This window comes from Camponotus vicinus, unplaced genomic scaffold (genome assembly GCF_025532165.1).
Source record: "Camponotus vicinus isolate PSW18456_S1 unplaced genomic scaffold, iyCamVici1.0 SCAF_12, whole genome shotgun sequence".
In the NCBI taxonomy this organism is placed as follows: Eukaryota; Metazoa; Arthropoda; class Insecta; order Hymenoptera; family Formicidae; genus Camponotus; species Camponotus vicinus.
Genome location: NW_028141948.1, coordinates 6,830,913 through 6,847,956, shown reverse-complemented (window position 1 = coordinate 6,847,956; position 17,044 = coordinate 6,830,913). Strand labels below are relative to the sequence as shown.

General features: G+C 41.9%; 1 protein-coding gene across 1 annotated transcript; it reads right to left on the bottom strand.

Moving 5' to 3' along the window:
• Positions 1–2,765: 2,765 nt before the first annotated feature.
• On the bottom strand, positions 2,766–3,443 carry LOC145963163 (uncharacterized). Its single transcript, XM_083084854.1, has one exon. It carries the CDS (start codon positions 3,441–3,443, stop codon positions 2,766–2,768), a length of 678 nt encoding a protein of 225 aa, XP_082940980.1.
• Positions 3,444–17,044: the final 13,601 nt, after the last annotated feature.

Here is a 17,044-nt window from a genome sequence, read left to right as displayed (position 1 = left end):
AAATAATAAAACGTTAAATATAAGAATTTTATTTTTTATTTATGAAAAATATATAAAAATATAAATTTTTAAAGACAACGAGATATTTAAATTATAATAACAATTTAAAGCGAGAGAGAGAAAGGGAAAAAACGAGAGAGAGAGATTGAGAACGAATGCGAGAGTAAAAGAAAGAGGGAGAGAGAGAGAGAGAGAATATATATATATATAGATTTATATATTAATATATAATTAATATATATATTGCGACGTTTTATAATTTTTATATAAGCTTCCTCCTCGGAGAGGAAGATGTTAAAGGGGGAGCGAAAACGCCGTCAAAAACACAAGGCGGATAGAGGATACTCGCGCTCGGAGGAACTAAGATGGAGGGTGTTCTCGCGCGAGTCGCGGCGAAGCGAAGGCCGTCTCGAGATCTCGAAGTTGGGCGCCAGATACGGTCTTTCGCGTATCAGTTCGCTAAAACGCCAGAATGACACGAAAAGAAAACGTTAGCCTATTTCGCCACGGGCCGACTAGCTCACCTAACAGTAGAGGGGCAGGGTCTGTTGAAAAGGATATTGAATTATTTTATGCGAGGTTGTCGGTAATTACCAAAATTGACAAACACAACGGAATCTAACACTCACGAAAAACGAACACTCAAATAAATTACGCGAATTTAATAGAAAAGATAATCTAACAAATTTATTCAAGAAAAGAAATATAAAGAAAGAATATAAAGTAAAAGAAATAACGAGTTCCAGAAAGAAATAATAATAATAACATAAATTAGCAAATCTGAATTAACGGAATATAACTGCGGTTAACATAATTTCGAAAATTTGAAACAACGTACACGGAACGTATAACAGATAATTCTTCGACAGCGGTGATAACAATAACAATACGAAATCGAGACTATAAGAAAGCTTTGATATTTGTAGTTTTTCTGGCCCGTTCTTCAATCTCATCGATGACTCATTTTACAGATCTATTCCCTTTATTCTTTCCCTCGCCCTTTAAATCGACAGCACTATGTTCGGAAAGAGGCTTAATAATTCAGCGAGAGTAATCAAGCAATCTGCGAAGACGGAAAATCTCGCTTGCGACGAACAAGATCGATTCGCTCGAAATTCGATAGCCGTCGGACGCCGCTTCACTTCTGTTCGGCGTAACGCTTCTTACCCACGCGAAACCCTCGAATTTCAGCACTTTCTTAATTCGCTGTAATCTATTATACACCGCGACACACTCATGCACACGACAAATATCTCATAATATGCGCAATTTACACAAGTAACAAGCGCGACAAAGACAGCGCGATATTTGCCACGCCACGACACGCACACGGTCACACTCTCACATACACGCTAATTACTAACGAAAATTGCCCGAAGATCGATTACGGGGATGTCTTACGCGGCTTCGACAACTCTTCTCGACAGCACGGATAGCGAACGTATTCCCCGCGATTTACCGCGCACGTGATCGATATACGAGAGTCGGTCGCTACGCGTTTCACGACACCCCAAATCCCAGAGAGAGACGAACGGCGAGCCGAGGCTCGTCTTCTCGACTTGATCTGCGACGGCGACACACAAGACGACAACGAATAGATATGCTCGACAAACGTCTACAAGTTGAGAACGCCCGCACCAGAATGATTCCCTGGATCTCGTGATCCAGGGTCGATAGCGGCGTCAATCCTGCGCGCAGGGGTGCGCGGATTCGCGGCCAATAGCGCCGCGACACGCGAGAAATCAATGCGCCCTGTGACAACGCCGTATCAGGGGCCGTAACGGCCCTGATAATTCGAAATTTAGAATCTCGGCGACCCTGTTATCGATGATCTCCTGGAGGCAGATCTTTCGTCCTCCTTCCTCGGAGGGTCCGGTTATCTCGGTTCAAGACAGCTGGTTCTTTGCTGCTTTTCCGCCTTTAATTGCAGGGGGCGAAATCCACCCGCGACTCTGCGCTGTCCTGTTCCTCCGGCGCCTTCTCCGTTCTCGAATCGGAGGTAGGAAATGTCGTGTCGGCTGTCGTAACAAGGATTCTTCTTGGGCCTCTTCCGGTTTCCTTCCGGCGGGTTGCCCGACGTAAAGAAAATGATACAAAAAAAAAATAAATTAATAATAGCGCGAAATATGATAATGGCTCGTCTCTCCGGAGATTTCGATACGGCTCTCGCAATCTTTTTCTGGCGCGGCCGCTCGGCTCGCGCCCCTTCAAGATTTCCGGGGCGGATGGACGCGCGTCGGGACGGCAACGTCACAATATATATTATAATGTATAACATATAGAAGATATATACATATATATATATATATATATATATATATATATATATATAGGTTAACTGTAATTTAAAACTGTAATTTAAATTTTCGTTTTAAATGTTTAAATGATTATTTAAGTAATTTTATAGTAATTTTATGCCGAGGCAGATTAGAACACAAATCAACAACGGAAAGAAACAAACAAAACAATAAACTATTCGAAACGAGAAGCCATAGGTTGTCGTCTCTCACTAACTTTTGCTCGCGCTGTCGTCTCTCACGGGGGCCCGCGGTCCCGTTTTGCTGCTGGACCCTCCCGTTCGACATTCGCGAGCTGTTTCACCAAAGGGTGGACTTAAGGAGATCGAGCTTAAAGGTGACAAACTCAAAAGAACAAGAAAAGAAGTTCGTCGCAACCTATTTATTTATTTCGGGCAGGATACAGCGGGGTTCCGAACCGGACGACAACACCACCAGCCAAACCCGAGTCCGCGTCTCAGCCCGTGGTCAAGTAGGGGCCGCGAACGACAGTATGACTAAATAGGGCCCCGGGCGGGGGCCGTCCCTTGCCCGACGGTCTCGCATTGGATCCGGTCCTTGGTGTCCTCGACCTTGGATATAGGGGCCTTGGGCCAGCCAACCGGGCCGGCAGTAGGGGCATGTCCGCACGGTGCAGCCCCGGGTGCCACACCGGAAGCAAAAATCACCCGTGCGCCCGCGCGGGCACTCCCGGGCGAAATGGGTCTTGGAACCACAGTTCCAGCAACCCTCTAGATCTGGATCGCTGGGCGAGGGCGGTCCGACGAGAGGCACCGGCCACTGCAGTGCAGCCGGCGAGGATTGTGGTTCCCTCGGGCTGTCCCAAGGTGATTCGATTATTGGGGACTCCCCGTCGTCCGCGGACGTGGAGTCCGGCTCGGGTTCCGAATCCGACTGTCCGGTCTGCACCGCCGCCTCGCGCCTCGTCTCGACAGCCGTCTCGGTGGACGCATCCCGGGCCGTCACGACAGCTTGGATGCCGGCCTCCTCCTGGGCCGGGAATTCGCGCACCACGGCGCCGCGAGTCGTGATGCGCTCCTCGCGCATCCTCTGGACTTCGTCCGCCAGGGTCGTCCAAAATCCGGGACGTAACTCGTCGACAGCCTCGATGACGTCGCGGTATCTATCGCGGAATTCGCGCGACATTCTTTGCAGGTTAGCTCTTTTTAACTGCCTGGAGAGTTAGGTGGGACATTATATGGCTTCAAATCTTTAATATGAATTTTGCCTACCGATCTATTAGAGCTATTCTTTAACTCGTATACTACCGGCGACAACATTTTCGCGATAGTAAACGGACCGTGATATTTAGTTGCTAACTTTGCTGAAATATTCTGAGCGGCTGACGACAACACGTGCTGCCGCTTTAGAACTTGCTCGCCAATCGCAAAACGATGATCTCGTCTTCGCAAATTATAATAATGCGCCTGTTTATTATGCGCTGCCTCTAAGTTTTCTACCACCCAATCTCGCAAAGCCTGAATTCTTTCCATACGCTCTTTCCAATATTCGGGGTTCGCTTCCGCTACTTCGACAGCTGACTCGTGTCTCCCACGCACGGTGTTAACCGGCTGGGGTTCCCTACCAAAATTTAAGAACGCAGGAGTAGCCTGTAAGGAGGTATGGTACGCCGTGTTGTAGGCGAATCTGAACTCAGCCAAGTGAATATCCCATTCGCGATGATCGTTTTCGAGAAACGCTGTAATCATAGTTTTCAGTACCCTATTGACACGTTCTACCGGATTTGCCTGAGGATGATACGGAGGTACGGTAGTGTGAACGATGTCATGCTCTTCCGCAAACGCCTGTAATTCGCGATTGATGAACTCAGTGTCGTTGTCCGTCAAGAGTATCCGCGGCGCGCCCCAACGGTTTACGATTAATTCATTTAAAAGCTCGCGAATCTTTTTTTGCCCGTTGCTTTCCGGAGCGGGCTACATTCAATCCATTTGGTAAACAGGTCTTGGATTACCAGAATATACGCGTTACCATTTTTGCTCGGTGGAAAAAGACCCATAATATCCGCCGCTACTACCGTCCACGGAGTTTCGACAGCTCGGCGTCCCATTAAACCCATCGGCACATTCTGTTCCACTTTCGTCCTCTGACAAACGTTGCAATGTTTGATATAATTGGTGATCTCACGAAACATACGCGGCCAGAAATAACGAGTCGCTACTCGCTGATACGTTTTCTCGACTCCTAAGTGACCTGATTGTGGAACATCGTGAGCCTCCCTAATAACGTTCGCGCGCGCTTCTTTAGGAAGTACTAGTTTCCATTGCTCCAGATCGTCGACAACTTGAGACACGACAGCGTTCGGCTTTCGAAAATACAGCTGATCGTTTTCGATTTTCCAACCCTAATTCTTACGCGGATTAGTTTCCACGTCTCGAACGCGTGCATCATACCAAGTGTCTCCGGTAATCGCAACAGCACATAATTCGTCGGTAGTCTCATACATGCGCGACAACGCGTCCGGAACATGATGTAACGCTCCTTTCCGGTGCTCGATCGTATAGTCATATTCCAACAATTCGAGAGCCCATCGTGCTAATCGGCCTATGGGATTCTTTAAATTATGTAACCAGCGTAAGCTGCTATGGTCCGTGATGACTTTAAAAGTATACCCCTCGAGATACGGTCTAAACTTTTTAATCGACCAAACGACAGCCAAACATTCCTGCTCAGTTGTAGAGTATTTCTTTTCGGCCTCCGACAGCGCTCTACTCGCGAACGCGATTACGTGTTCTACACCTTCCGATTTTTGTGTCAATACCGCTCCTAAACCGACCGAACTCGCATCCGTTTGTAAAATAAACGGTAATTCAAAATTTGGCCACGACAGTGTAGGCGGTGACGTGATGCACGATTTAATAGAATCAAACGCAGCTTTTTGTTCATCCCCCCACTCCCAAGAGAAACCCTTCCGGAGGAGACGAGTTAGCGGTTCTAAGCGCGTGGCACACTGCGGTATAAATCGGTGATACCAAGACACCATTCCTATAAATCGTCGCAATTGCTTTATGTTTTTCGGTGGCGGATATTCGACAATCGGCGCGGTTTTATCAGGGTCAATCTTGAGCCCCTCCTGTTGTATCAGGAACCCAAGATATTTCACCTGCGACCGACAGAATTTACTCTTTTCAGGATTTATTGTAAGGCCTGCCTCTCTTATTCGATCTAGTACGCGTTTCAACCAACTCAAATGTTCTTCATAAGTACGCGTTACGACAACGATATCATCCAAGTAAGCGAAAGCATGCGGTTCCATTTCAGGACCTATAAGCCGATCAAGTAAACGCTGAAATGTCGCGGGGGCACCGGTGAGGCCATACGGCATTCGGACGAAATAAAACAGCTCTTTTCCCGGTACCGTAAACGCCGTTAATTCGCGACTATTTCTTTCAAGCGGGATTTGGAAATATGCTTGACTTAGATCGATCGTCGAGATGTAACTAGCCGATCGTAATTTGTCGAGAATCGCATTCATGTACGGTAATGGATACGCATCCTTTTTCGAAACGCTGTTTAGTTTTCGAAAATCCAAACAGAACCGATAGCTTCCATTAGGTTTCTTAATCATTACGATCGGACTAGACCATTCGCTCTGAGATGGTTCTATAATTCCTGCCGCTAACATTTTATCTACTTCCGCGTAAATTGCTTCCTGAATTTTTGGCGAAACGGGATAATACCTCTGTTTAATCGGAGCATGTCCGCCGACATCAATTTTGTGCTCCGTCAAACTAGTCACTCCCGGTTTATTCGGATCGCCTACGATATGACCCTCTAAGAATTTTTCTAATCGCTGGCTTTCGCGCGACGACAACTCATTCAAACCGCAGCAAATAAGCGGATCCGATTTCGACAGCCGAGCCCGTTTGGTTTTGTGAACACGGGTCGTTTCCGCGGGAAGACTAATTTCTCGCGGGCCGTCATTCAACTTTCGGTCTGCTAATTTCGCGATTTCGGACACGAAGGAATTACCTGATTCGCAACTAGCCGAATTCTCGATTAAATTTAAATGAAAAATGGGGTCCACTGGCTGGTTCTCGAAACGATATACAACGGCTGGTTCATTCTCAAAGTACCATTCTTGGCGTGGAAAATTGACCACCATACCAAATAACCCCAAAAAATCAAGCCCAAGTATGCATGATATTGCTAATGACGGTAAGGCATACGCTCTCAAAGAAAGCGTCCTATTACACAATGTAAAAGGAATATCCACCTCCCCCCTAACGCGTGTCGTTTGGCCGGTCGCCGTAACCACTCGTCGGCCATCTGACTTTCGAAACTTGAATTTCAATCTGTTCACTAATTCGACAACGCTAGAACCTAAGAAAGTTCGAGTCGAACCACAATCCACTAGAGCGCTAATCTCGTTTCCTAATAATTTAACACGAATAAATAACATCGATGAAATGTCATGACAACCAAAGGCACTGAACGAAAATTCACGAGAACAATTAACGACACGAAAAGGGGGTTGGAGTTGAACAGGAGTTGGGTCCCCCCTATTATTCGACTCCTTTATTCTTTTCCCGAACAGTCGGGACATGTTCGTAAAGTTACCTCCGCTCGACCGCAACGATAGCAATGCAGTCGCAGAGCGGCTGAACAATTTCGCGAAAGATGACCGACACCATCATAATTCCAACATTTTAGTGTGGAATTTCGCGGAGCTTTTGATTCTACGGCCGTCGCCCCTGAAGACGACAAACTTGTCTGAGCGGCCTCCGCTCCGGTCGCGGCTCGAGTTGCGCGATTTTTGTTTTTCTTCTCCCTGCGAGAACCGGACCTCGATTCTGATTCCGCATCAGACGTACTCAAGGCGGCAAAAGTTTCCCGGCCTCGGGTAGACTGTTTCGTATTACGCGGTGCGTGGTACGCGAGATCCGGAAACAGAGATTTCTCCGGAGTCGGGGGAGCCCGATGACGTTGCGACAGCTGATAACTAGCCTCCCCGCGAGTAGCCAAATCTTCTAAAGCGTCTAAATCTTCTAAATCCTTATTTCGACGGATGGACTGCTGTATGCGCGGTAATAAATTTCGAAACGCGCTGCTTACTTGCTCTGATTCAGTCCACGGTGGCGACAACCGATCGAATATAGCTCGAAGACACGTCAAAAAATCAGCGACAGACTCATGTTCCCCTTGAGTCCTTCTCATAATTTCTTCGCGAAGAGCAAATTGAAAATCCGGGTCCCCGAATCGCGTTCTCCACGCATTTTTAAAAACGGTCCAATTCGATAGCCGAACGCGTTTGCTACGGAACCAATGAAGTGCTATGCCAGTTAGAAAGAACGGCAAGCAACGCAAAATGTCTTCGTCGAGTACGGGAATTAACTCGCGACCTTCCTCAATTCTGAGTAAAAATCTTTCCGCGTCTTCCCCTCTCGCACCCGAGAATTTCAAATTCCATTTCCGCATGACGTTGTACGCCGTCATCGCGGAATTTCCCGTGTTTTCGCGCGAGAAATCTCGTCCTATCGAGCGCGGAGTATCGCGGGAGCCGGAAGGCGCGCGAGATCTCGCCTGATCCATCGGGCTATCAGGTCGAGCCATCGCATCCGTAGGAACTTCTAAAAACTCCTCGTCCGACATCTTGCCCGTATTAAATTTTCGATCTTTGCGTACGCGACGCAGCAAACGCGCAGTCTGAATCGAATAACTTCCTTCCGTTGAAAGTCTACGCCGCTGTAATTCCTCAAGCAACTGTTCGCGATTTAACACGAAAATCCAGTCGTCCTCTGGGTCGACTTGACTCATGCGATAAAGAAAGAAAAACTCGAAACAAAATAAATAAGTTCGAACTCAGCAAGACGTGGCAAGATCACCGCGATCGTAAACGTCGATAGCTCAATAACACAAGACAAAGCCGTTATTGTCCAAACGATCGAAGGTCGACAACAAACACGTAAAGGTCGGCGAAAGAAAAGAATTTCAAACGAAAGCGTTAACGACAAACGAAACGAATATACGACAAAAGCAATCACTCGACCAAATAATTTAATTCGCATTAGCTCCCCGAACTTTTTCCTTCTCAACGTGGAGCCCCACGTTGGGCGCCAAATTTTTGCGACGTTTTATAATTTTTATATAAGCTTCCTCCTCGGAGAGGAAGACGTTAAAGGGGGAGCGAAAACGCCGTCAAAAACACAAGGCGGATAGAGGATACTCGCGCTCGGAGGAATTAAGATGGAGGGTGTTCTCGCGCGAGCAGCGGCGAAGCGAAGGCCGTCTCGAGATCTCGAAGTTAGGCGCCAGATACGGTCTATCGCGTATCAGTTCGCTAAAACGCCAGAATGACACGAAAAGAAAACGTTAGCCTATTTCGCCACGGGCCGACTAGCTCACCTAACAGTAGAGGGACAGGGTCTGTTGAAAAAGATATTGAATTATTTTATGCGAGGTTGTCGGTAATTACCAAAATTGACAAACACAACGGAATCTAACACTCACGAAAAACGAACACTCAAATAAATTACGCGAATTTAATAGAAAAGATAATCTAACAAATTTATTCAAGAAAAGAAATATAAAGAAAGAATATAAAGTAAAAGAAATAACGAGTTCCAGAAAGAAATAATAATAATAACATAAATTAGCAAATCTGAATTAACGGAATATAACTGCGGTTAACATAATTTCGAAAATTTGAAACAACGTACACGGAACGTATACCAGATAATTCTTCGACAGCGGTGATAACAATAACAATACGAAATCGAGACTATAAGAAAGCTTTGATATTTGTAGTTTTTCTGGCTCGTTCTTATGGCCGGACTTTGCGAGGCCGAACGGCGTTTCGAAAACGTAACGACAATTTCGACAATCTCATCGATGACTCATTTTACAGATCTATTCCCTTTATTCTTTCCCTCGCCCTTTAAATCGACAGCACTATGTTCGGAAAGAGGCTTAATAATTCAGCGAGAGTAATCAAGCAATCTGCGAAGACGGAAAATCTCGCTTGCGACGAACAAGATCGATTCGCTCGAAATTCAATAGCCGTCGGACGCCGCTTCACTTCTGTTCGGCGTAACGCTTTTTACCCACGCGAAACCCTCGAATTTCAGCACTTTCTTAATTCGCTGTAATCTATTATACACCGCGACACACTTATACACACGACAAATATCTCACAATATGCGCAATTTACACAAGTGACAAGCGCGACAAAGACAGCGCGATATTTGCCACGCCACGACACGCACACGGTCACACTCTTACATACACGCTAATTACTAACGAAAATTACCCGAAGATCGATTACGGGGATGTCTTATGCGGCTTCGACAACTCTTCTCGACAGCACGGATAGCGAACGCATTCCCCGCGATTTACCGCGCACGTGATCGATATACGAGAGCCGGTCGCTACGCGTTTCACGACACCCCGAATCCCAGAGAAAGACGAACGGTTCCTTATCAGCTACGGCCGACGTTACGATCGTCCTGGATGCCTCGGTCGCTTGTCTCCGGTCGCCCGAAATACACGAAAATCGCGAGCTCGGTACAATGCCCGAGCGACAACGAGACACGAAAATGGCGACGGCGACAGTGGCTCACAATTCAGCGATGGGCAACCTCACCGATACTTTCTCCCGTGGCCAGGGGATGGTCCTCGGCTCGTCCTCTCGACTTGATCTGCGACGGTGACACACAAGACGACAACGAATAGATATGCTCGACAAACGTCTACAAGTTGAGAGCGCCCGCACCAGAATGATTATGGATCTCGCGATCCAGGGTCGATAGCGGCGTCAATCCTGCGCGCAGGGGTGTGCGGATTCGCGGCCAATAGCGCTGCGACATGCGAGATATCAATGCGCCCTGTGACAACGCCGTATCAGGGGCCGTAACGGCCCTGATAATTCGAAATTTAGAATCTCGGCGATCCTGTTATCGATGGTCTCCTGGAGGCAGATCTTTCGTCCTCCGTCCTCGGAGGGTCCGGTTATCTCAGTTCAAGACAGCTGGTTCTTTGCTGCTTTTCCGCCTTTAATTGCAGGGGGCGAAATCCACCCGCGACTCTGCGCTGTCCTGTTCCTCCGGCGCCTTCTCCGTTCTCGAATCGGAGGTAGGAAATGTCGGGTCGGCTGTCGTAACAAGGATTCTTCTTGGGCCTCTTCCGGTTTCCTTCCGGCGGGTTGCCCGACGTAAAGAAAATGATACAAAAAAAAATAAATTAATAATAGCGCGAAATATGATAATGGCTCGTCTCTCCGGAGATTTCGATACGGCTCTCGCAATCTTTTTCTGGCGCGGCCGCTCGGCTCGCGCCCCTTCAAGATTTCCGGGGCGGATGGACGCGCGTCGGGACGGCAACGTCACAATATATATTATAATCTATAACATATAGAAAATATATACATATATATATATATATATATATATATATATATATAACATGTATTGTTTTCTTTTTAGATTATTTTCTTTTTTTTGTTAGAGTATTCTTTAAATTAAAGTCCTGTAAATAAAACATTTAATAAACGACATGATTGAATTAGGAGATTGGAAAAAGAGCATGGAAGAAAAGATGAAAGAAGAAAGGACGAGGAAGAAAATGAGATGAGTGTAGAAGAAGAGACGACTAATGAAGACGAAGATAAAGAAAATGAAAGAAAAGAGAAGGAAAAGAAGAAGAAAAGAGGAGGAACAAAATTAAAGGAAAGAAATAAAAAGTATGTTAAATTTTAAATATATACAAAAAGTTTTAAAATTATTTCTATTTTGTAAATTTAATTTAATTTTTTAATTGCTACGTTTTCTGTGTACATATAGTTATTAGTCAACAAGAGTGAAAAGAGGTGGATGGAGAGGAGAATGGAGAGGAAACTGGAGAGGAGACAGTAGAGGAGACTGGAGAGGAGGATGGAGAGGAAACTGGAGAGGAGGATGGAGAGGAGGAAGAGGAGGATGGAGAGGACGAGGACGCGTTGGGAGGATGGGTCACTCAGACTCTCGTCCTGGATCTGGGCCTGTCTTTATTTTTAATTACACATATTAAAATTATTAAAATATTTAAAAAATATTAAAAAATATATATACATGTAAAAAAAAGTTTTATTATAATAATATATACAATAATAATATTAATAAAATATCTTATGTCTCAGATTTATGAAGTCATAGATTTTAATATTAATTATTTTCATTATAATAAATAATATCTTTCCTCTCTCTCTTTCCTATATTCTTCCCTACTCCTATTTCTCTTGCTTGGCATTGTGCAAGGGCCTCATTATGTATAAATATTTCTACGTTACCTACATGGTATCGACATATTACCCACACGTTACCCACATGTCAAAATTCTCATGCAGCGCCTCACTGCTATAAATCGGTGAACTATAAGGCGTGAAAAATGGCCTCGTAAGCGAGAAATGACAGCCCAATTTACGTTGCGTCCCATTTCATAATTATTTGCTTTGTGCTAGTGTTGTGGTGTGCAATGTATTAAGGAAACTTATAAAAATGGACGGATACTAAGCTGTATAAGGAATAAACTTTAGAAAGTAACATTTTCCTCTCCTTTCGATAGCTGTCAAATCGCGTGTTTTTTCGCATTTTCAAGGCTTCATTTCGGACTCAATTTACGGCTATTTATAAATTGTGAAAGGAAAGGATTAGTATCCGTCCATTTTTACAGGTGTGCTGAAGAGATTGGTAGTCTTATTTCATTCAAATATATTTTTATTTAGATGTCAGTCGCAATATAAATCTGGGTGTCCTTTCTCGCTTATGACGTCACGATTTCAAGATGGCCGCGGTGACTACTCCGGAGCCTTAAAAAGAGTTAATCATAAATAGTAATAACTTTTTTATTTATATTATAATTATATTTATATTATAATTATTAATTGCATATTTTACAAGAGCAGTCGGGAGGCGCCACGCTAAAAGCTATGAGCATGCATATGTTGTATATACATGTGTATGTATGTGTATGTGGTATATGCATACGTCGGTCATCAGTGTGTGCGAGCGTGTGTACATGTTATGTACATGTGTTATATGTAAACTAGGTGCATGCATGCATGTGGACACACATAAGCACACATACGTACACACACACACACACACACACACACACACGCAGGCATGCACGCACGCACACGCACGTACGCACGCACGCACGCACGCACGCTGCATGTACGCACACACACATACTCATGCATGCTAACACACGCATACTTAGCGTGGCGCCTCCCGACTGCTCTTGTAAAATATGCAATTAATAATTATAATATAAATAAAAAAGTTATTACTATTTATTATTAACTCTTTAAATCAAATAGCGCTAATTAGAATGTAATGAGAAAAAAAATTAAGAAACTAAATAATCTGTTATACTTTATACTTTACACTTGATATTTAACAATAATAATTATTATTACTGCACATATTTCGTTTTATTTAAAATAATCTGTAGATCAGGGATGTCGAACTAGTTTTTTCAAGAGGCCAAATTTCAAATTTGATTATTGTCCGCGGGCCAAATTAATATCAAATTATTGCCCTCTTTGCATTATCCAGGGATTACCACGTGGAGGTGGGGCAATAATAATCCCCATTTTTGTTTGTTTTTTTTGTTTCTTTTTAATTTTTTTTGTTTTTTTTTAGTTTTTTTAGTTTAGTTTTTTTTGTTATGTTTTTAAGTTGTTTTTTTAGTTTTTTTGTTATATTATCATTATATTATCAATTTAGTTATGTTATATATATGTATTTCTAAATACGAATTAATGTGAGAATTGCGATTTGCTATCTTTGATTATCTTGGTAAACTCAGGGTTGTAACTAGTAGTAGTAGCAATCAAACAATCTTCAAGATGACGGTCAGTTAGACGACTTCGAAACTTATTTTTCACATAATTCATTTTTGAGAATGTAGCTTCGCAAACATAAGTTGATCCAAACATTGTTAATACAAATAAACCTATCTTTCGCAAATTAGGATAAGTTTCATCGGGCAAATCCAAAATTTGGTTATCTGTGTTGCTTGATAGCTTTCCTTCAATACACTGCTTTCCTGTAATTCGATAGTTTCCAGTTGAAGTCTTGCTTTATCAATATAACTATCGAAAAGATGCATAGCTTGTGTAACCCAGTTACCATTAGGTTTCATAGAAAACGGATTTTTCAAAGTAGTAAGCAAATCAGAAATTTGGTTCAATTCTGAAAACCGCGAAGAAAATTCGATCTATACATCTTGTAAAAACTTAACAAAAATGTCCATGTCAATGTCTTCATCAGGATTTCTTTCAATATGAGTTTTCAATGAAGGAAAGTGAAGCAGTTCCTTCGAATTTAGATCGTTTTCGAACAATTGCAATTTCCGCTGAAATGATTTTATTATTTAGTATACATCACAAAGAACCGTATTTTTGCCTTGCAAATGTTTGTTCAGTTCATTAAAATGGAAGAATACATCGCCCATAAAACAAATTTTGCTAATGTTCTCTATGTTACTCAAAAACTGGAAGTATTCATTAGCAATTTTAGTATTTCTGGACTCAAGAAAATTTCGAATTTCTGGTAGTAAGCATATCAATCTATTCAATACATTGCCTTTACTTAGCCAGCGAACATCATTGTGAATAAGCAAATCTATGTATTCGCTATCACATTCTTGTAAAAATGATCTTAATAAACGATGTTGTAGAGCCGAATGCGAACGCAAATAATTAACTATTTTCATAACTATTGTCATGACATTCTTAAGATTGTTAGAAAGTTTTGCGCAAAGAACAGATTGATGAATTATGCAGTGAAAAGGTATAATTTTGGAATTTAGATTTCTCATGAATGCAATGAAGCCATTAACTTTGCCAGTCATAGCCGGTGCACCATCAGTTGTTATCGAAAGAATATTGTCAAATAAAAGATTGTTAGACTCCATGAACTTTTGTAAATTTTTAAATAGTATTTCACCGGTTGTGTGATCGTGAAGCGGCAATAATGTTAAAAGTTCTTCTTTGAATTCACTCTTCCAAAGATATCGAACATAAACTGCCATTTGTGAAATATCAGAAATATCAGTTGACTCATCAAGTGCAAGTGAAAAGAATTTTGCTTTCAGCAGATCATGCAAAATATTTTCTTGGACTGATCTCGAGCAAGACTCGATTTGTGCAGCTACCGTGTTGCGTGACAAAGGAATTTTCTTGAAAGTTTCGGAAACTTCTTTTTTATTTTCGAAAAGCGTATTCGCGGCTTCAAGTAAGCATAACTTAATTACTTCAGAGTGAGAAAAAGGAATCATATTTTTTGCTATAATCCAAGAGATTCGTAAAAAGGTTTCGGCGCATTTTTCCTGCTCAGTCAGAGCACGTTTCATTATTAAATTTGATTGTTCACGTGAGTTTTGAAGCGATACTATTTTTTCATTACGCAGAGGTCCTTTTGGATATTCTCTGTCATATTTAGCGGCATGTTTTGAATTGTAATGTCGCTTCAAGTTTGCGGCCTTGTTAACCGCCACGGTTTCATTGCAAATTAAGCACGTTGGCTTGGCATCTTTGCTATCAGGGAGAATGAAGAAATACTCTTCAGTCCAATATAATTGAAAAGCTCGATTCTCCGAATCAACTTTTCGACGCTTAGGCCCGAACATTTCGATTATCAGAGAAGCAAGAAACGCAGATAGTTTTGAGCGAAATTGAGTAAAAACAAGTGATAAGCGGCAAGTTTGCAAGTTTATACGAGCAAGCAAAGAAATGTGAAAAATCGTATTCCTATTTGATTAGAATCTCGCACGGGACTCTGAATATAACTGAGATTGCCTCAACTTTACTCCCGAACAAAGAAATTCAGGATCGTCGCATGAGAGCTGCACGAAGCAATCGACGAAACACGTCCTTATTGTATCGATATCACTCACGCTACTCACGTGCGTTTAGCCGCGCTCAGGGCCTAGGCACGTCCACAAGCCGACTCGCGAACCAAAGCGCTCCAGCGATAGTGCGAAACAGAATAAACAAAAAAGGAGAGTTTATTCTTTTTTGTTTAATCTCCGCTTCACTCCACCGAGGTGACGGAGAGATCGAAGGCAGAGCTGCCAGATCCGAGACGCAAGCAACCGGCAACCGTGAGTGGAGGGGGTAACGGGCATGTGAGCGTGAGCGTACGTGTGAGCTCGGCGCTTCGGCGAGCTCACACGTACGCTCACGCTCACATGCCCGTTACCCCCTCCACTCACGGTTGCCGGTTGCTTGCGTCTCGGATCTGGCAGCTCTGATCGAAGGACTCCAGCTCGCGAGCCGGGGCTTGGACGGGTCTGATTTAATACTTATAAAAAAAATTGTATCATTATAAGGTTTTCTAATAATATTTCTAAATTTTAATATTTTGGAATACGCTTGCGGGCCGGATCGATAGGCTATGCGAGCCGGATCAGGCCCGTGGGCCGGACGTTCGACACTCCTGCTGTAGATAATTGAATCATACTTAGGAATAAGTATTATTTCAAACTTTTCTAAGCTTATCAAATATTTTTTATTGTTTTGTGTTTTATTATGTTGTATATAATAATTATTATTATGTTATATATAATAATTATTATTATATCTATCATTACAAACAGATATTATTTCAAACTTTTCTAAGCTTATTAATATTATTATATTAAATATTTTTTATTATTTTATATTTTATATAATAATTAATTAATTATATCTATAGTTACAAACAGAGATTATTTCAAACTTCTAATTTAAACTTTTTTTAATTTTTTTACTTATAATTTTTTTTACTTATAATTTTTACTTTTAATTTTTTACTTTTAATTTTTTATATAATAATTAATTAATTATATCTATAGTTACAAACAGAGATTATTTCAAACTTTTCTAATTTAAACTTTTTTTAATTTTTTTACTTATAACTTTTTACTTATAATTTTTTTACTTTTTTCACTTATAATTTTTTACTTTTAATTTTCTACTTTTAATTTTTTATTTTTAATTTTTTTTACTTCTAATGTTTTTAATTTCTTTATTTATATTTTTTTACTTTTTATTACTTTAAACTTTTTACTTTAAACTTTTGTTGGCAGCAGGCGGGAGTTTCTTTTTGTTAAAAAATTATTATTTCACTCTTTTAAAAGCTGTGTGTGTGTGTATACTTATGTATAATATATAATCAAAAAAATTGATTTGTAATCCTCACGTGTTTGTAATCCTTCTATCTTTACTACTCATTAAAAGTAAATAAAGATAGAGAAAAAGACGCTGAGAGAGAGAAATAGCGTCTTAGCATCTCTCCAAACGCGCTCTCTGTGTGTAAGTCTTAGGCTGCGTTCCCTTTGCACGCTCACGCGCTGTGAGCATCATTCTGTCTTTATTGCACATCGAATATCAAACGAAGATAGAGCGATGCTTTCAGCGCTAAAAGCGTCAAAAGGAACGCAGCCTTAAGCGTATGTCGCATTTTATGTAGTGCAAGCCTTAATAGTACAATTTTATGTAGTGCAAGCCTTAATAGTACAATTGATCGTCGATCGTATAATCGCATCTCTTATAATTGCATAAGCCTTGTTCGTGATATGTAAAACCACGCCGACCACTCTTGTGATCTTGTAAGAGTGTATTATTACTGTTCTGGTAAGTTTTGCAGATATAATTTATTATAATTAATAATAAATATAATAACAGAGATTTTGTATACTAAATTTGTATTTTAGCAACAATAAAAAATGGATAAAGAGAATTGTCCACCTGTCCAGGAAAAAGCAAG

What these genes read in the sequence shown, in the direction of transcription:
- LOC145963163 (XM_083084854.1), bottom strand. Translation starts at nt 3,443, where the DNA reads ATGTCGCGCGAATTCCGCGATAGATACCGCGACGTCATCGAGGCTGTC.